At 37.8% G+C, this 20138-nt stretch overlaps 1 protein-coding gene and 2 long non-coding RNA genes across 3 annotated transcripts in view; 1 reads left to right on the forward strand and 2 right to left on the reverse strand.

Annotated features, from left to right (window-relative positions):
• Positions 1 to 6987: 6987 nt before the first annotated feature.
• On the forward strand, positions 6988 to 8188 carry LOC106311586. Its single transcript, XR_001264058.1, has 4 exons — positions 6988 to 7261; positions 7346 to 7421; positions 7517 to 7541; positions 7799 to 8188. It is a non-coding gene; the product is annotated as an uncharacterized LOC106311586 (long non-coding RNA).
• A 6874-nt stretch (positions 8189 to 15062) lies between these two features.
• On the reverse strand, positions 15063 to 15667 carry LOC106307924 (non-specific lipid-transfer protein 2-like). Its single transcript, XM_013745015.1, has one exon. The coding sequence runs from the start codon at positions 15571 to 15573 to the stop codon at positions 15280 to 15282; it is 294 nt and encodes a 97-aa protein (XP_013600469.1). The 5' UTR covers positions 15574 to 15667; the 3' UTR covers positions 15063 to 15279.
• A 2569-nt stretch (positions 15668 to 18236) lies between these two features.
• LOC106308290 overlaps positions 18237 to 20138 on the reverse strand; it is a 6407-nt gene continuing 4505 nt past the window's right edge. The window contains exons 2-5 of the long non-coding RNA XR_001263550.1: positions 19572 to 19737; positions 18656 to 18782; positions 18537 to 18584; positions 18237 to 18447 (exon numbers count right to left, since the gene is read on the reverse strand). This is a non-coding gene — a long non-coding RNA (uncharacterized LOC106308290). The remainder of the gene's footprint in view (positions 18448 to 18536; positions 18585 to 18655; positions 18783 to 19571; positions 19738 to 20138) is intronic.

Consider the following 20138-nt stretch of genomic DNA (forward strand, 5'->3'; position numbering starts at 1 on the left):
GGCTATGCGAAGAAACAGGGTTCCGTTGGAAGAACCATGCCTATGCCAACGACTACTACGCGAGTAAAAGGGTAAAAACGCTTAAGTCTCGATACGGCCTAAAGAGGGTCCGAATTGCGGACAACGGCCCATCAATGGTCCCAAAAGACTTGAGCCCAAAGACTGGTATGACGGTTTATCTCATCCGCGGAAATAGATAAATGTCAAATTTCCGAAGATAATCACAAAGAAGAAGAAAATATGGAAAAGCCACTTCGCGACAAATCCGGCCCAAGAAGAGGTAAACCGACCTAAGGAGGAGTATATAAGGAGGACCTAGGACGAAGAGAAAGAGGGGAGCACATCAGAGCAACTTAGCGCTTAGAGCAATTTAGGCATCTTTTTCTGTTTTTACTAATCGAGCTGCGACTCAACTTGTTTAGATTTAGGTCGCTAGACTAGCGAACGTACCGACAGCTCTTGTAGCCTAGGTCTTTACTTGTTGTTCACGCTCAAACGCGAATTCGGGAATAAGATCCTCTTATTCTCTTTTTCTGCTTATTTTCATTTTATTCTTTCATATTGATCGTGTCGTGTGTGGCCCAGCAGATAACCGGGACCTTCAGGGAAGACTATGTTAACTTGGCTTTCCTCCGATTAACAAAACTCGACTGTGTGAATTTCGGTTCCCACATTTGTTCTGACACTGAGTATGATTTTGTTACTGCCCTTTGTGATGGTCTTTCTTTGTATCAGTTGTAAGGTTGGCGTGCGTAACAAGTTTTGAGTTTTTATTTTCTTTTGCATCTTCTTCTTATTTTCAGAGCATAATTGTTAAACAGGAACAAAAACAAACCAGAAAGCTACTGTTAATGCATGTCTGTTTGTCATTACGAGAAAAATGACACACTGAAATTAACAAAAACAGTTTGTGCATGTCTAAAAATGACAGAAAATGTTTGAAAATAAAATAAAAGTCAATTCGCTCGTGCCGGGAAACACCACTTCTTGAGCTTCCTCATCGATCTCTTCTACTAGAGATTCCTTGGTGTCCACTTATCTTATGTAGTCCAAAGTCTCCTCAAAGTATGGTTTTCGGGTTGTGACCAGTAAAACCACTCGAACATATATAAAATCCTTACACTGTTGCAGGAAATAAAATTATAAACAAAAATCTATTTCATATCTAGCAATGTCCAATGAGAACAGAAAGAAGAGATAATTAGTTTAGATGGAAGATTATTTGCAGAAAGAATTTTTTTAGAGAATTTGAGATAGTTTGGTATTTAAATACACATTTTCTCCTATATATATCGTAATCCTCCTTTCTAATAGAATAAATTCATCCCCTAATCTATATGGTATCAGAACCTAACGATACCTAAACCACAAAATTTTCTTTAGCCGCCGGTTATTTCATTCAAACATAATGTCTTCTACACCAACATCTACGAATGAAACCGTGTTGATTCCAACTCGATATGGTCTCCTTAACATCAATATGAACAACGTCACTAAGGTCACGGCGTCTAACTTCCTCATGTGGAGCCGCCAGGTCCACGCACTTCTAGATGGGTATGATATAGCTGGGTTTCTCGATGGATCCACAGTCATCCCTACCCCGACAATCACAACTGATGGTGCTATCTCGGCGAACCCTGAGTATGCCTTGTGGAAAAGACAGGACAGACTCATCTACAGTGCCTTACTTGGTGCCATTATCGTCACGATCCAACCCATACTCTCCACAACAACGACTTCGGCGCAGATCTGGGAGACACTATCTGAAACCTATGCGAAGCCCGGTCGTGCTCATGTCAAACAAGTACGACAACAGCTCAAGACATGGACCAAGGGAACCATGACTATCGACGCCTATCTTCAAGGATTCACTACGGTGTGACTGGTGACCATTTGAGGAACACTACGAACAAATAAAAAAGGAACAAAAAGAAATAAAATTAAAGGAATGAGTGAGAATGATTGTTTCTCCTCAAAAATAATGAGGAATAATTTTGCGTTGCTATTCTCTAGAAAAAAAAGGAATGATAAGGAATAGAAAAGAAAATTAATTCCTTATAAATGGTGTATTTTTATGGGAACCATAAGGAATTGAATGTTCCTTCTCATTCCCTTGGTCACTAGGTTTGATCAGTTAGCCTTGCTCGGCAAGGCAATTGAACTTGAAGATCATGTTGATTATGTTCTCGAGAGCTTACCTGAGGAGTACAAGCAAGTGGTAGATCGGATTGAGAGCCACGATACCACTCCTTCTCTCACCGAAATCCATGAGAAACTTCTAAACTTTGAGGTGAAGCTTCAAGCCAAGCAGCCTGCATCAACGGTTCTTCCTATTACCGCGAATGTTGCCAACTATGGTGGTTCTTCAAACAATAATGGCAATCGCAACTCCTATCAAGGACAGTCGCGCAACAACTGCAAGAACCAACAAATGTGGCAGCAATCTCAGTTCACGCCGCTTCCTGATCAAGCCGGTCGAGGATACAAAGGATGTCGCCAACTCTGTGGTGTCCATGGACATAGCGCTAGACGTTGTCATCAACTACAGAACCACCACAGCTCCTTCAACAACAATCAACGTTCGTTCTCCCCAGCTCCTTACTCGTGGCAACCTCGCACTAACATGGCAACGGCATCAGCGTACAATCTCAATAACTGGATCCTCGACAGCGGTGCAACTCATCATCTGCCCACAGACTTGAGCAACTTGGCGCTTCATCAACCCTACACTGGAGGTGAAGAAGTGACAATCGCGGATGGGTCCGGCCTTTCGATCTCGCATACTGTTCCACTTCCCTTCATACTCCTTTTCGAAACTTTACTCTAAATGATATCCTTTATGTCCCTGATTTACATAAAAACCTTATCTCCGTTTATCGCTTGTGCAATACTAATAATGTCTCGGTTGAATTCTTTCCTGCCCATTTTCAGGTGAAGGATCTCAGCACGGGGGTCCGATTACTCCAAGGCAGAACTAGAGACGAGCTGTACGAGTGGCCTGTAACGTCATCCAATACCATCTCCCTGTTCGCAGCACCCACTCCAAAAACGTCTCTCTCTTCATGGCATTCCCGTATGGGACATCCATCTTCTTTCTTTTGCAATCTATTGTTTCAGCTTTTTCATTACCAATTTCATATTCTCAAAATCAATCCACTTGTTCTCATTGTTTTATTAATAAAAGTCATAAGCTTCCCTTTTACTCAAACACAATTACCTCAAAACAGCCTCTTGAATACTTATACACAGATGTCTGGACGTCTCCAATCCTTTCTATTGATCAATTCAAATACTACCTTATCTTTATTTATCACTACACCAGATACACATGGTTCTATCCTCTTAAACAAAAATCCCAAGTGAAAGAAACGTTTATCGCTTTCAAGGCTTTGGTTGAGAACTACTTTGGTACAAAGATACGCACACTCTATTCCGATAATGGCGGGGAGTTCATTGCATTGCCCTCCATCCTGTCCTCTCACTGAATCTATCACCTGACATCACCTCGCCATATGCACGAACACAATGGCATGGCGGAGCGCAAGCATTGACACATTGTGGAAACCGGCTTAACTCTACTTCACCAAGCCTCTCTACCACCTACGTATTGGACGTACTCCTTCGCTACAGCCATGTATCTGATCAACCGACTCCCGTCACCTATAATTGACAACAACTCTCCATACCAGAAGCTATTCCAGAAACAACCAAACTATCTAAAGCTTCGCGTATTCGTTTGCTTGTGCTTCCCGTGGTTGCGTCCCTATACTCAACACAAGCTTGACCATCGCTCCTTTCCGTGTATCTTTCTTGGTTACTCAATTATGCAAAGTGCGTATCTCTGCTTACACCTTGCTACTGGAAGGATTTACACATCTCGCCATGTGCAGTATGTGGAGACGACATTCCCATACACACCACCAAAGAATCAACCCAGTACCGAAGAAGACGTCTCAACTCCATACACCCCGCCAATCCATGTTCCAGTTTCTCAGCCACCACTCGTACATGCTTTGCCTCAGCCACCCCCGAGCCAAGATCCTCACCATTTGCATCAAGCGATGCCTTCATCGGCACACTCTGTTTCTCAAGAATAGGTTAATATTAATGGGTCAGAAATTAATTCAAATGAGACTTTATCTAGTTCTGCGAAGGTACAAACGGAAACTCTAACCACAAATCCTTCCCCGACGTAAGCTATACAAACACCATCCCAAACACAACAAACACAGTCATCTTCTTCATCTTCCACTTCATCGTAACCAACATCATCTCCTCCACCAGTCACAAATGACCATCCTATGCAGACCCGAGCCAAAAAAAAAATTACCAAACCCACTAAAAAGCTCACCCTCATCGCCACACCCACTGAAACCAAACCCACCATACCTACAACCCTAGCCCAGGCTATGCGAGATCCTAAGTGGCGTGGCTCAATGGGAGATGAGTATAACGCTCAACTACGTAACCACACGTTTGAGCAGGTTTCGCCGCATCCAGCTCAAAACGTGATTGCGACTAAATGGATTCATACTATTAAATATTTGCCTAATGGTCAACTTGACAGGTACAAATCACGATGGGTTGCACGCGGTGATAGTCAGGAGTATGGGATCGATTACGCTGAAACATTCAGTCCGGTGGTGAAATCCATCACAATTCGTCTAGTCTTGCAGTTAGCCATTACTTGCGACTGGAAAATTAAACAGCTTGACGTTAACAACGCTTTCTTACAAGGAACACTCACTGATGAAGTATATGTTTCTCAGCCTCCTGGTTTTGTTGATCCAGATCACCCACACCACATTTGTCGCCTCAAGAAAGCTTTGAACGGCCTCAAACAAGCTCCTCGGGCATGGTACCAAGAACTCAAGAATTTTCTCACTGAGATGGGCTGCCACAATTCACTAGCTGATACCTCTGCCTTCACCTACATCAATGGAGCTAATATCGTCTACATATTGGTATATGTCGACGATATCATCATAACCGGCAGCAGCAGTGCTCTACTTGATGGTGTGATACGTGTGCTGTCTGCTCGATTCTCTCTCAAAGATCCCACTGACATCCGCTATTTTCTGGGCATTGAGGCTACCCATACGCAGCACGGACTACAATTGATGCAGCGTAAATATATATATGATCTGTTGGCCAAGACGAAGATGTTAGAAGCTAAAATGGTCTCCACTCCAATGGCGACCTCACCAAAACTTTGTCTACAATCCGGAACTCCACTTGCTGATCCTCATGAGTACAGAAAAGTGGTTGGGAGTCTCCAATATCTGGCGTTTACAAGACCAGCCATCGCTTACAGCGTCAACAGATTATCTCAATTCATGCATCGTCCGACCGACGACCATTGGCAAGCGGTCAAGCGAGTGTTACGCTATCTTGCTGGAACACAGTCTCATGGTATCTTTCTCTCCTCTCGATCACCTATCACACTTAACGCCTTCTCCGATGCTGATTGGGCTGGTGATGTTGACGATTTTGTGTCCAAAAATGCATACATTTTGTATCTTGGCACCACACCGGTTGCTTGCTCATCAAAGAAGCAGACAGAAGTTGCGAGATCATCGACTGAAGCAGAATATCGTTCTGTAGCCAACACTGCTGCGGAACTAAGCTGGGTCTGCTCACTGTTAACTGAACTCGGAGTCACTCTTCCCTCGACACCAGTCATCTATTGTGATAATGTGGGAGCCAATTATCTGAGTGCAAACCCAGTTTTTCATTCTCGTATGAAACACTTGGCATTGGACTTTCACTTTGTACGGCAAAATGTCCAGTCGGGGGCTCTCCGGGCTGCACATGTCTCGACTAGAGATGATGCACTGACGAAACCTTTATCTCGCGTCCGCTACAATGAGCTCATACCCAAGATTTGAGTGACCAAAGCCCCTCCATCTTGAGGGGGAGTGTAGAGACTAAGTGTATATAAGGGTAGATTAGTAAATACTTAATACCTAGACATCTCTTGTACACTATATATATTTTGTAATCCTCCATTCTAATAGAATTAATTCATTCCCTAATCTATAATTATGTTATGTATAGGGAGCTGAAGTCAAAAAAAATTTAATGGTCTCTTCGAACTTGATAACGAGGTATTGGTGGAATTTTGTTGTGTCGTGGAGGAATCACATAACCGTTTGTATAGAATGAATAGGAGAATTAGGATTAATCGGAGCTCTAGAGATTAGGGTGGTACAACAAGGAACGTCTGACTCCCTCATTGATTTCTTCATCTCCCTAGGTGCTTCTATAGCTCAATACAAGACACCTTGTTGCATCAACTCTTCTGAAGCCTTAGCGGTTCTTGAAAACAGAGTTCTAGCTCAGGTTTTCGACAAATGCCCTCTGACTCATCTATCTATCTATCTATAATAATAAAGTTAACTTGCCTCTCTCCACAAGCGTCCATGTCATCATTTAGAATGGGCTTTTACTGACACGTAGCGGCTTCTAAAAGAACTTTTCACCTAGGCTCGAAAAATGAATGTTATTTTGGGGATAATGAATTTAAGTTGATGGGCTCCAAATGTTTTATTATTGGGCTGATAATGTTTTGTTTGTGGGCTGATGAATTTTGTTATCTCCACTAGCCAACTCCACTATAGTCTATACCGACCTGAGAATCACCCTCTTCGTCTTCATCGATTCCCATTTTTTATTTCTAGGGGTTTTGATGTTCTTCAGCTTCTGCTTTCAAACACCATCCATGGAGTTTCTAAAAGTTGATGAGAGACGATCATTAACGGAAAATATCTGGAGCAATTTTCTGTTCATGTCGTTTGGTCTAGATTTCATAATGCCTTAGAGCCGTTATGGGATGCATTCAATCGTTATCATTAACGACTATCTTAATTAACTCCTTTATCTCACTCCTAGCATGATTCCTCATTCAATGTACCTCCCTTTCTTCCCGTCCGTGAATCTCTTGCTATAAAAAGGTGTACCTTCATGCCCTGAACATCATCCTTTCATTCCGCACAACACTAAAAAATTTCTTTGAGCAGAATAGAATTCCGGTCTAGGACTGAGCCTCCTAAGCAGTGTCGCTAGATTTCTCCTCGAAGCTAGCCCGTCCTATCGATCAACTTGAACGACTGAATCAAATCAGAGTAATAATTGCAACAAGTTCCCGGGGAGAACACTGAAAGAGGTGGGGAGACTTCGCTTGGGTTACCATACGATGCATCAAAGAAAGAGGAAGAAGCACGAGAGCTGAAAGAAGAAGGTTCAGATCTGGAGACATAAGGTTTGAATTTGGAGGAAGATGTTTAAAAAAAATGTATTTATGTTACCGATCACACTTCTGAATCTAGATTTTGCCATGGAATAGTATTGGTGCCAAGTTACCTTCGTTAGGTCTTCAAGCCTACGCCTTGGTTCAGTCAACAATTGAACAAGCGATTAAGGTATTACACGTCAACCCTTCGGTTCCATTCTTTTACCTTTTTTTTTCTTTTATAGGCACTAATATACTCTCTTTTCGATTTTGGATTGGGTTCAGACACATTGAGGGTCACGGGAAAGAGGTAAAACATTTCTCATATCACCGAATTTAAGAGACCATATATGATGTTAAGTCTTTGTGGTTGACATGTCCTGCCTCTGCATGTTAAGTTCTCCTCATGCTATGATTCAGTTTACTAGATTGGTAGTGTATTGGATAAGTAATAGATTGTGGTTTCCTGAAGCGTAAGGCATTCGAAACTTTCGTTTGTCTTTATTTGGTTTGTATCATTCTTCATATTTCTATTACACTAGCAGCAAGTGTTTTTTTTTTTTGAAGAATCTCACGGGAAACATCAATTGGGAGATCGTAGGAGTCAACACCTTAATAAAGCTCAAGTCCTGAAGAAATTATTTACAAAGCACCACAAAAAGGAAGGAATAAAGGCTGACATGGAAACAGATTAGATCAATGAAGGAAGATCTTGAAACAAAGCTGACCATAACGAGAGCTAAGCTCAACGACACACACAAGGGTTACGAAAATCTTAATCATCACATCTAAAGAAACAACAATACTTTCTTTTGTCTATAAATCTCATCACTTTCTTATGAGTTTTTTGCACTGTTGAAACAGCTAAACCAATGCAATTCTAAAAATGTTAATAAAGAGATTCACAATACACACACTAAGAGCAAGTCCATCGGCGTCTCTTCCCGAAAAGTTTAAGCCAAACTGAAAAAAAATAAATGAAAAAGAAATTAAAAGAAAAGAACCTGTGTCAAAAATGGGTTTTATAGAGCTGTTAGGAACCCTTACTTGTCACTCTCCCATTAAACCTTACATTTATGACTCTCTCTCTCTTTCGACGGCTTCGTCGAGGTTCTTTGTCAAAATCAGTTTGGATTCATCCTCCAATTCTGATCTATCCATCTGCTCTCTCGATTCTTTCTTGAGATCACTCCATCTTCGATAGTAAAAGACCAAAGGAGGTTCTAATCGACATCACTCCATGTTCTCTGTCTGGATTCAAAGACGGTTCTGTTCCCATCTCCTCCGTCCTCTCCTGAACCGGACTCTCAATACCTGCCGTTGGTCGAATCGCCGATATGTTCCCTGACTTGCTAACTTCCGATCCCGAATCCGACATCCTACCGGTTCTTCACTTCTTGTCCGAAGAGATCTCGATCTCGCGAAGTCGATATCTCGCTTCTCCCGAAGATTGAGTACGTAGAAGAAGGGTTAGGGTTTACGAGAGAAGAGGTGGCGAAGATGGTGGTGAGGTCTCCGGCACTGTTGACGTACAGTGTGGATAACAACTTGGCTCCGAAAGTTGAATTCCTTTTGGAGGAGATGCGTGGTGACGGTAAGGAGGTGAAGAGGTTAGTTGTGGACATTTTAATAACTGGCTTTTAGAGCTCCATCTTAGGTCTCTTGTTAGAAGAATGTTAGTTACTCAAGCTCTCACATTTTATGCTGTGAATTTAGTTTAGGGTCTTGCTTAGAAGCTGAGTTTATTGTGTATCGAAATGATCATCGAGGTGGTTCGGGTATTGCTTAGTAGCTGAGTGTGCGTTTGGATTTGTTCTTTACTAATTGGGTATAGAATTGATTTATCAAATAGTTGTTCTTGATTAATGTTTACACAAGTTTTGCAGTGTACTAATTGGGTATAGAATTGATTAGCTTATGAGATTGATCTCGAGAAGGTGTATTGTTATCCTTTAACTAAGTTATACGTTTCATTTTTTTTTGTGTTTTGGTTTGAGGAATTGATCTCGAGAAGGTGTACGTGTGTATGGGAGACACTGAGGGAGATGCGGAGAACCATGTTCTTAAAGCAGAACGGTAGTCACAGGTTTGTCTCTGACTTCTAAATTTGCTCAACCACTTGTATATATGTGAATATTCTCATGAGTTGAATGCTTTTTATTTTTGTTTTTGCATTCTTCCAGATGTAAAACCTATATTAAATAGAAAGTTAGATGGTGAACAGAGCAGTTGGGGAGTTTCTTTTGCATTCATTACGGATTCAACATCAACAAAGCATCCCACTTGCACTGCAGTTACGAAGAGGTAAGTACAATTATCTTTTAATGCTTTGTTAGATATTGATATTTGTTAGTTGTGTTGATTTGATTTACATTTAGTTGTCGTGATGCTTTTAGTTTTAGGTTAGAACATTGATTGCCATTAATAATACATAAATGAAGTTATTTCAACAACTGAAATCTTAAAGTTGCCTTTAAAATCTGAACAATTCTTGATCCTTCTTATTTTCCATTTCCTTCGAATTCTTGATCCTTCTTCTTTTCTATTTCCTTCGAATCCATAACCATTTTTATGGATTCATATTCTAAAACTTCTAGCTTTATAGACCTCTTAAACATTCAACAACAAAACCCTCAACCTAGTTTAGACTTCTCAGTCTCGAATGTGTCTGGACTTGGTCCACATTGGGCTGAAGATGCAACCTTAGAAGGTCACACTGTGGAAGACCGCAAAGAGAGACGGAAGTGGACACCAACAGAAGACGTGGTGCTCATCAGTGCTTGGTTGAACACTTCAAAGGATCCGGTTGTTGGTAATGAGCAAAAAGCGATTGCCTTTTGGAAACGCATTGCAGCTTATGTTGCTGCGAGTCCAAAGCTTGCTGGTATGTCAAAGAGAGAGCCAACTCACTGCAAACAAAGGTGGGGGAAGACAAGAAACTTTGCCATTTCACATGTTTTATTTGTTTATAAAGTTGTTGTATTTCCACGTAAAGAAACAAGTTGTGTTTCAGAGTTTTCTTTATAAACAATGCAATTTCTCTTCTTTTATAAACTTTGCAAGTAGTGTTTTCTTTGGGTTTCTCCTACCATTTCACAAGAAACAAGTCTTTTTTTTTGTCTTTAATAATTTGCTCTTATCATTTTACCATTCCTTTGAACAAGAATTCATTTCTCTCACCATTTCTCTTTTCATTTCTCTTTTCATATTCCCCTAAATGGCTTCTTCTTCTAATGATTATGAAGACATGATGGACGAGAGATTCGACCAAATTTTCGATCAAAAATTCGAAAATCTTCTCCTTCAAAATGAAGCTCATCAAGAAGCGTCAAGGTCAAAATAGAAACGAGCCTACATTGAAAGACAACGAGAACAAGAACACATGCAGTTATGGAACGATTATTTTAGTGAAGATGCAACATATCCTTCTCACATGTTTCGACGCCGTTTTCGAATGAACAAGTCCTTGTTCATGCGTATTGTTGATCGACTATCCGCTAAAATCCCATACTTTCAACATAAAAGAGATGCTACTGGAAGGTTTGGTCACTCTCCGTTACAAAAGGCAACAGCAGCAATTCGAATGATGGCATATGGTTGCCCAGCTGATGCGGTCGACGAATACCTCCGACTTGGTGAGACCACCGCGCTTTTATTCTTGGAACATTTTGTTTAAGGAATTATAAATTTATTTGGAGATGAGTATCTAAGAAGACCCACGCCAGAAGATCTTCAATGACTACTCGATATTGGAGAGATACGCGGATTTCCCGGGATGATAGGGAGCATTGATTGTATGCATTGGGAGTGGAAGAATTGTCCTACTGCATGGAAATGTCAATATACATGTGGACCAGGAAAGCCAACCATTGTTTTAGAGGCTGTAGCTTCACAAGATCTCTGAATATGACATGCGTTTTTCGGACCTCCAGGTACATTAAACGATATCAATATTCTAGACCGATCACCGGTTTTTGATGATATATTACAAGGTCGAGCTCCTAAAGTGAATTACATTGACAACGGACACGAGTACCATTTGGCTTACTATCTCACAGATGGTATTTATCCAAAATGGGCTACTTTTGTCCAATCTATTCCACTTCCGCAAGGTCCGAAAGCATCCTTATTCGCTACAAATCAAGAAGCTGTACGTAAAGATGTCGAGCGTGCTTTTGGGGTCTTGCAAGCTCGATTTGCCATAGTAAAAAATCAAGCTCTTTTGTAGGATAAAATAAAAATTGGAAAGATAATGCGAGCATTTATCATTCTACATAATATGATCGTAGAAGATGAACGCGATGGGTACACACAGTATGATGTATCAGTTTTTGCACAACCGGATTCAAACCGAAGTTCACAAGTGGATTTCACGTTTTCTACAGATATGCCTTCAAATCTCGGCAATATGATGAACATTCGGAATCGAGTTCGTGATAGAACAATACATCAACAATTGAAAGATTATTTAGAACAATACATCAACAATTGAAAGATTATTTGGTTGAGAATATATGTACATCAAGATTTAAGCTAATCGTTTCTTTCTCGTTTACTATTTTTATTTGTATTTGTAATATGTTTGTATGTCATTAGTATTAAAAAAATTATGTATGCTTTTATTTTAAATCATTCTACTAAAATTTTTTTTTTAAGAACTCCTATGGGGTTCTTCCATTGGAGGAAGAAAAATTTATTTCCACAAACCAAGGTTCTAAACTTGTCAAATCACCTTATTTACTCTAAATTTAATGATTAGACCCCATTAGAGGTTCTAATGGATGGAGGTGGTCTAAGGTGTTCATGGGTGTTTGATTATGATTGAGTTTTTGTCTGTAGGGATGGGATATTGTAATAGCTTCTGCAAAATTATCAGTGTCAAAAATGGTTACTAACTTATATAAGCAACTGGTTTACAAAAAAAAGAAAAACTTAAGCAACTAAGAGCGTTATCTACAATTGAAATAACCAACACAACAAAATTTCCACAGAAAAGAAACTTCTCTCTCCAGAGAAGTATAGAAGATTCAACACAAAAGGTTCACCTTAAAAAGCTGGATGATAACACTAGAGCTACCCATGATGTTGGTAGAATTCACATTATGCATTGATCGTCCAGAGCAAGTACAAATCGAAAGCTGAGAAGATGGAGATGGTTCCAAGAAAGAAACAATTTCTTGAACAAGTTGTTGTTCAGAAGGAAAAGATCGAGCATCAAAAATGTTTTTCCCTTAACTTTGTAATCAAGAAATGTTTGTATTACTGATCATCTGAAGATTGTTTTGGGGGATAGATGGTGTTATTTTCAGTTGTTGAGATGAATTTATAACCATCTCAACAAAGGAATATTCACGGTGTGAGTACTAATTGTAAAGCGAGCAAAATCAACTTTATATTGGTTTATGAGATGAATTGGTGACTACCAAAGTAGCAGTTTTAGGGAGGATGAGAAAGATTGTGCCAGTTATATTTGAGCGCAACATGTACAGATACAATGCATTTGTGAAACGATTTGTCCCATAAGTGATGTGGCATAATTTTAGATAATTAGTAATTTAGCTGTCCAAAAAAAAGAGAGAATTAGTAATTTAGCAAATATTTATCTTTAAATTAGCCACTTACAAAATATAAGAACATAATATCTAACTGTTGTAGTATTTCTAAAGCAACAAAAACTAATACAAAAATTTACAAAATACTGTTGTAATATCTAACGATTTTCTTTTCTGAGCAATTTTTTTTTATCTATTCTGGAGACTGCCGAAGGAGGATGGCTTTAGTTATTTCCCTTGGATACTATGATATATATGGAAGGCAAGAAATGATAAGATTTACTCGAACAGGAATGGAAACCCGTTGGAGATTCTTCGGCTGCCTTATGTGGAATGTACGGTTTGGATGGAGGCTCAATTATTAGTGAACCGACCTCTGGAAAATTCCCAGCGTGGGAACTAGAGTTTGTTTATGGTATATATGGAAGGCAAGAAATGATAAGATTTACTCGAACAGGAATGGAAACCCGTTGGAGATTCTTCGGCTGGCTGATGTGGAATGTACGGTTTGGATGGAGGCTCAATTATTAGTGAACCTTGGAAAATACTAGAGTTTGTTCTATTGATGGAGCCTGGAAAGAAGATGACACATTTACAGGACAAAGGTGGTTCTGCCGAAAGAGTGGCTCGACAGATGTTATGATGGGGGCGATGAATCTTCGTAGAAGCCTGTCACCCCTGCATGATGAGTGTGAAGCACTAATTTGGGCAATTGAGTGCATGAAGACCCTACAATTTTCTGATGTAGTTTTTGCGACAAATTGTTCTCAATCGGTGAAGATGGTGTCGACACCTGAAGAATGGCCAGCTTTCTCTACACACATGGAAGCCGCAGTAAGACTTTCTTCTCTGACTTCCGGATCAGACATATTCCAAGAGTACAAAACACCTTGGCGGACAAACTTGCACGTGGTGCGAGGAGTTCTCCTTCAGCTATGCTTTATGGCGATTATATCCCACCGGTTTGGCTTGCTGAATCGGTTGGATCAGCTTAGTAGTTCTAAATGTTGTTGTCAAAAAAAAACATTTTTTTTTTACAAAATACTTTTATGCTAAAAGAGTAAACAATTTTATTTATTTACACATTACTTATTCAATAGTCTAAAACAAATGATACAAACATTTAAATAAAGGTAATATACCTTGAGTTATTCGACAAATATTTTATTTTAAACAGTTTATGAAAATGATATCAAACTCACAAAATATATATTAGAAGCGAAATTACATATTTAAATCAACATGTAAAAATTGACGCTAGCGTCGGAAAAGCTATAGGAAGTCTTCTCATTTTCACACAATAGAAGTAATCTTTGATGCGTTAAAAAGAGAAAAAACAACGAGTGCGAGAGTGAAACAAACCAACACATAGAAATAGATTGTCACCCACACCACAAATCATAATTTCAGAATATAAATAACAGTTTTGATGTTTCAAAAAAAAAACAACAGTTTTGAGAGACGATTCTAAAAATTCACACAACTGATAAATTCACACAATAGTTCGGTCTACATTATAAATTTATTAAAGAATAATGTATACGAATATGTTATGTTTTTTTCTAAGTAATGTCTTCTAATGTTTTCGAATTGAGCTCCCTTGACTGTTTGTGTAATTTGTTTTTGAATTTGTAGTTTTTCAATTTCACTTTTTTTTTTGTTAAACAATCTCCCATATTTTCCAGATTTTTAATAATTAAAGAATATTGTTTTAAATTATTCGAATATGTTTTCGATAATATAAATGTTGCTTGCCCTATGTTGTGAAATCGTTAGCTATTTAGATTGATTTACTCATTATCAGATCAATACGTTGGTGAAATTGTGAATCACTTAGAAAGTGTTGTAGACCTGAACTCTGGACTCTAGATAAGTGTTGTTTTGTAAAGGAGGAAATTTTAAAAAGTCGCACTTGCTAGAAATCAAACCCTGGCCGACGGATTTAATACATTACTTACCAATTACCACTGTGCTACAATACTCACATTGTTTCCTTATTAGATTTAAAATATAAGTAGATTTCGATCTTTATATTCTAAGGGGAACATTATTTTTGTTTACAAATTTTTACAAATTATAATTGCAACAATAATTATGTTTTTTTAAGGTTTTTTACATTTTTACACGTGTAAGAAAACTAAAAATGACATTTCACAAATGATTCAATCTAATTTTACAATGAAATTTCTCAAATAGTTATTTAATTTTAAATATTTATATTTGAAATTTTTTGGACTTTGATTTGGTCATCAAGCATTTTAAGCCTGTCTCGACAGTAGTAAGCATAAATAACTATGGAAAATGTTTCATAAGGTAGAAACATACATAACATAACATGCATAGCATAACATGACATAACATAACATTCAAGCATGATGATGAGCATCATAATCACCACCACACTATTATTCTAAACAGTAGTGTCGAAGACCAGACCCATTTTAACTAGTAATTAAGCACTCATGATCAGCGAAACTTGTCACTAATTAATCATGATTAACATTTCGGGGTTGCAACATTGCAACTGCTGGCAACTTTCTTGGCGTTTGGAGAGTTAACGTACTGGCTGAGGGTAGGGTTCCTCAGATATCCACAAAGGCATGGCTTCTGCTCTCTCAGCTTGGCGCAGCACGTTGCTGACGGCGGCGAAGCTGACATAAACGCCGGCGAACATGAAGCCAGTTCCGTCGGCGAGCATGTCACTCCCTCCGCCACCGGAATGTTTGCCACCGTCACCAGGAGAAGCGCTACGGCGAGAGCTAAACTGGAACCCCACATCACCTTTACCATGTTACTTCTTCTTTGATTCTGTGTCTTTGTGGTTGTTCTTTTTTTTGAAACACCTTTGTGGTTGTTCTGCTTTTAGTAATCAGTATGTTCAATATCCATTGAGAGTGCTTTCGATTTATAGATAAGGAAAGTAAAGGCTTAGCTTTTTTTTTTTCTTCAATTTACCTTTTTTATCATTATTATAGTTAAAATTGTTTATTAAGTAATCAAACCTAAATGTGGAGAATTAGTTAATTAATTTATTGGTTAATAAACTTCGTTCACTTCATTGTAAATGTTAGCTAGCTCATACTTTAATCAAATTCGTGCATTGATGAAACGTGACTAAAAAGAAATGTTGAGCACTGTTTAGAAATCTTGTAATTCATGTGACATCGATCATCCTTTTTTATGAGTTATTGTGATATTATAATTTTTACTAGATATATAAAGCTCGGTATGAGTATGACCGTATGTGTTATGTTCTGAGAAAGAATTTGCAAAATTCTACACTTTATGATATGGCCACGCGATTACGCGAATACAGAATATTGATTCATTGTTTAAACCCAATTTCCATAGAAATTTATGTTTTATTGGTTGTTCTATTCCGGTCTGACTATCCAAACTATCTCAAGTCTGAGTAATAAAATAGTTTTCTATTGTCAAAAAAAGAAAAATACACGGAAAGAGGATATACTGTCACCTTTCACTGGAAATTTGTGTGGACCTTAGATACCCCAAATTAATAATAAAAAAAAGTTGCAAAATAAGTTTCTATTCTAAACTTACAAGTTCACTCATTGAGTTTTAATTAATCCCTTCTTTTTCTTTTTTATAGAATTTATATTGTCTGTTTAATTTTAAACAAACAATTATATATATATATATATATTCAAAATAATTAAACATATTTCCAAGAAAAAATATTTTCACTCGAAATGAATTAACCCCTCCCACTCCTTCCAAAAGTATAACTTGTAGGACAAACATATTATTTATTTACTTTTTACCAGGAAAAAAAACATTATTTATTTTGACCCTTTAATTTATGTCGACAATGTTGTCTAACTGTTTTTTGTCTCCATATATCTGCATTATTGTCCTTTGACACAACCCCTTTCGATTAAATACACACACGTGGCCTGCAGTTTGTGGTTCACATATTAACATGTCTATTCTTCAAAAAAAAAATTGAAATCTTTGATTCTTACAAAATATTGATTGATGATTGGAAAAATGAGTCCAAAATGCAAGGTGAGCATAATCGACAGAAAATCACTGATTTAACTGTTTTAAATCAAAGCCAGATGATTTACAGTTTTAAACCTTCTCATTTTGAAATAAGCGCAAGCTATTATCATTATTTATTACGTTAGTCGACGAAAAATAGTTTCGGCAAAAAGAAAGAAATTGATACAGTTTAAAAAAAAAAAACTGATACAGTAATATATTAAAAGGAAGATAAATGAACATTTACATGTCGGTGAGCTAAATTTTCAAAATGAAGTTAGTAATATGCAGAAGAAGAGTGCGGTTCAGAAATGAACATCACTCTAAAGATGACTATATTTTTTAATGTATGTTGTTGGTAGTTTGATAGTTTCCAGTTGTGTTCATAATGAATAGCATACACATAATACAATTTGAGTGCATTAACTCAATAGGTTTTCTGTGAAAAGTCAAAAGACTGGTAATTGTTGTAAGTTGTGTACCACTACGGACTAAACTTTACTGTAGTGCCACCTCTTTGTACGATTTCTTGTAAATTAATTTATTATTATACCTTGCGACAATGTGAATACCCCACTTTGTACGATTTCTTGTACTCTACACATTTTGCAGAGTAATAAAAAGCAGAGTAAAATGTATATGGACCCACCAAAGTAGAGTAAACTTTTTCCCTAGTTTCATGGAGTGGAAATATTATCGCTGGAAAAAAAACAAAACAGTCTTTTTTGAACGACATAAAGTGTGTGATTGGTAAAATCTGAGCGTAAACCGGAAAAACTTTTTATTGTAAGTTGTGTACCACTACGGACTAAACTTTACTGTAGTGCCACCTCTTTGTACGATTTCTTGTAAATTAATTTATTATTATACCTTGCGACAATGTGAATACCCCACTTTGTACGATTTCTTGTACTCTACACATTTTGCAGAGTAATAAAAAGCAGAGTAAAATGTATATGGACCCACCAAAGTAGAGTAAACTTTTTCCCTAGTTTCATGGAGTGGAAATATTATCGCTGGAAAAAAAACAAAACATGTGATAACAAAAAAATGTTTACTCCAAATGTGGTGGGTCCAAGATAAAAAGTTTTTCCGGTTTACGCTCAGATTTTACCAATCACACACTTTATGTCGTTCGAAAAAACGTACTCTACACATTTTCATATACCTAAAAATAGGCACAGATGCATTGTTGTAAGCACTAAGAGCAAGTTCAATGCTTAGAGGGTTCTAATGATTAGTTTTAATGGTTAATTGTGTATTACGAAGTTTAAAACTCTTCTTAATGTAATTAGTTTTGTCAAAGTCCAATGGGAGAATCCCTTTGAGGTTCTTAATTTTTTTTTTCTTAGAAGTTGAATTATTAAATTTAAATTTTACAAAACTTATAAATTATTGGATTTCATAAAATTTAAACAAATATGACATAAGTACATATTAAAAATAGAAATACAAATTTATAATTAAAATTTTTAAACAACCATGAAAGAAAAACATGAGAATATGTCATATGCACAATATACAAAACACATGAGACCCAAAGACATTGTTGAACAACAACAAGGTTAACGTTGGTGAGACTTGCTTGATGAGAATATGTTCATATGCAGTAACTAAGACATCTGTTTCAACTCCCTTAAGATGAATATTCGCCCCATATACCTGCCAAAAGAAATCATCATATTGTTAGAACAGTTGAATAAAAAAAGGAAACACCTTTAAGAACAGAACAAGGAGATTAACCGAGTTACCCTCAATAGGTTTTGTGCTTCTCTTCCCTGTCTTCCTTTGGATATAGCCTGCAACCATTGTTGTTAGACAATAGAAAACAAAGAGGTAACAAAAGATGGGAGTGAGTGAATGAAATTACCATCTCTCCAATAGCAGTTGAGGCAATAGAAGGGATGTTTCTATAAGACAACCCAGGCACATCAATGACATTTGATTGCTCCACAAGCTTTATGTCCAACTCCACAAGCTTTATGTCTTTGCTCCACCTGCAAGAACATAACATGGCTCACATGTTACATGTTTATGTAAACCAATGAAAGGTAACGCAAAAACAGAACATGGCATAGAGGATCAACATTTTTCGATCATGGCATAGAGATGTGAATCTAACACATAAAGAGAAACCAAATCTAACACACAAAGAGAAACCAAACGATACGACCACGAAGAGACTAGCAACACACTGATTATTGGTCCGTAGTAGTTTTAACAAGAATCATTTTAAGAACAGAGATAAAGTCTAGGATCAGACAACAGTAAACCAACAAAACCATGTATCTCCAGTGTCAATCATAATCAAAGAAGCAATTCAACAGAGAAACATGTATCTCTGGTGTAAATATCACTAAACCAATATCTGATTCGCTTAAAACATGAGATTCTAAATAAAGAGTGATATCAAGGGAAGTAACAAGCATATGTTCATACTAACTATCTATCTAGACAAAGACAAAAAGAGACACGAGATCTAACTGACCTTGCCAGAGATAATAAGCCAACCTCATCATCAAAACCAAATTTCAATTCCAACGAGATTTCATACAAGCGAGCAAATAGATCTCAAAATATTCAATTCTGAGATAAGCTATAGATAGATTTCATACAAGCCAGCAACAAGATCTCAAAATATTCGTTCCTAACATCAATAACTATCCTAAAACGATCTAGAAACTGCGATTTCCATTTGACATCTTCTCCACTGATATATATTTCTAAGCTTCGAGTTCACTAAATAGATAGCCAAATGCATATAAGAACATGATGATAATATTTACCTGCACAATCCATTGCCATGATCAAGCGTAGACGGGGGATGAGATCAGTATAGTCCATGGTAGAGCAGTAAGCCTTAGCACAGTTACGCAGATACGCATGGCTTCTCTCTTTTTCCCTCAGCCTTTGATAGCTCTCTTCAACCTCTTCATCTTCAAACCTTAGCAGCTAAAACGATAATGTATACTTAAGATTCATTCCAATGACAGAATCTCAGATTAAAATTGTGACACCCGTCACCTCCTATATGGAGGACAGCGTGTCACCCCCGACGCGTCATCATACAACAATGTGATACCCGTCTCCCTGACACTAAGGACGACGGGCCACCAACAATATCCCGTAATATAAAAGCCCATAAACCCGACAACTCTCACCCATGCCCAAATAAAATCCGAAAGAAAAGTCCAGTAGCACCAAGTCCGTCCAAATATCACATACTTGTTTGTCTCACCTGAAAAGGGGAAGAGTGAGGGGTGAGCGACAGGGGAATCGCTCAGTGAGGTATGGGATGCCACCCCGAAGTCCATGGACCCGGACATAGCACTCCGAATAAATATAATTTAATT

The sequence above is a fragment of the Brassica oleracea genome, chromosome C8 (genome assembly GCF_000695525.1).
Source record: "Brassica oleracea var. oleracea cultivar TO1000 chromosome C8, BOL, whole genome shotgun sequence".
In the NCBI taxonomy this organism is placed as follows: Eukaryota; Viridiplantae; Streptophyta; class Magnoliopsida; order Brassicales; family Brassicaceae; genus Brassica; species Brassica oleracea.

Bases quoted from the DNA above. Each gene is read 5' to 3' on its own strand.
- LOC106307924 (XM_013745015.1), bottom strand. From the start codon at position 15,573: ATGGTAAAGGTGATGTGGGGTTCCAGTTTAGCTCTCGCCGTAGCGCTT.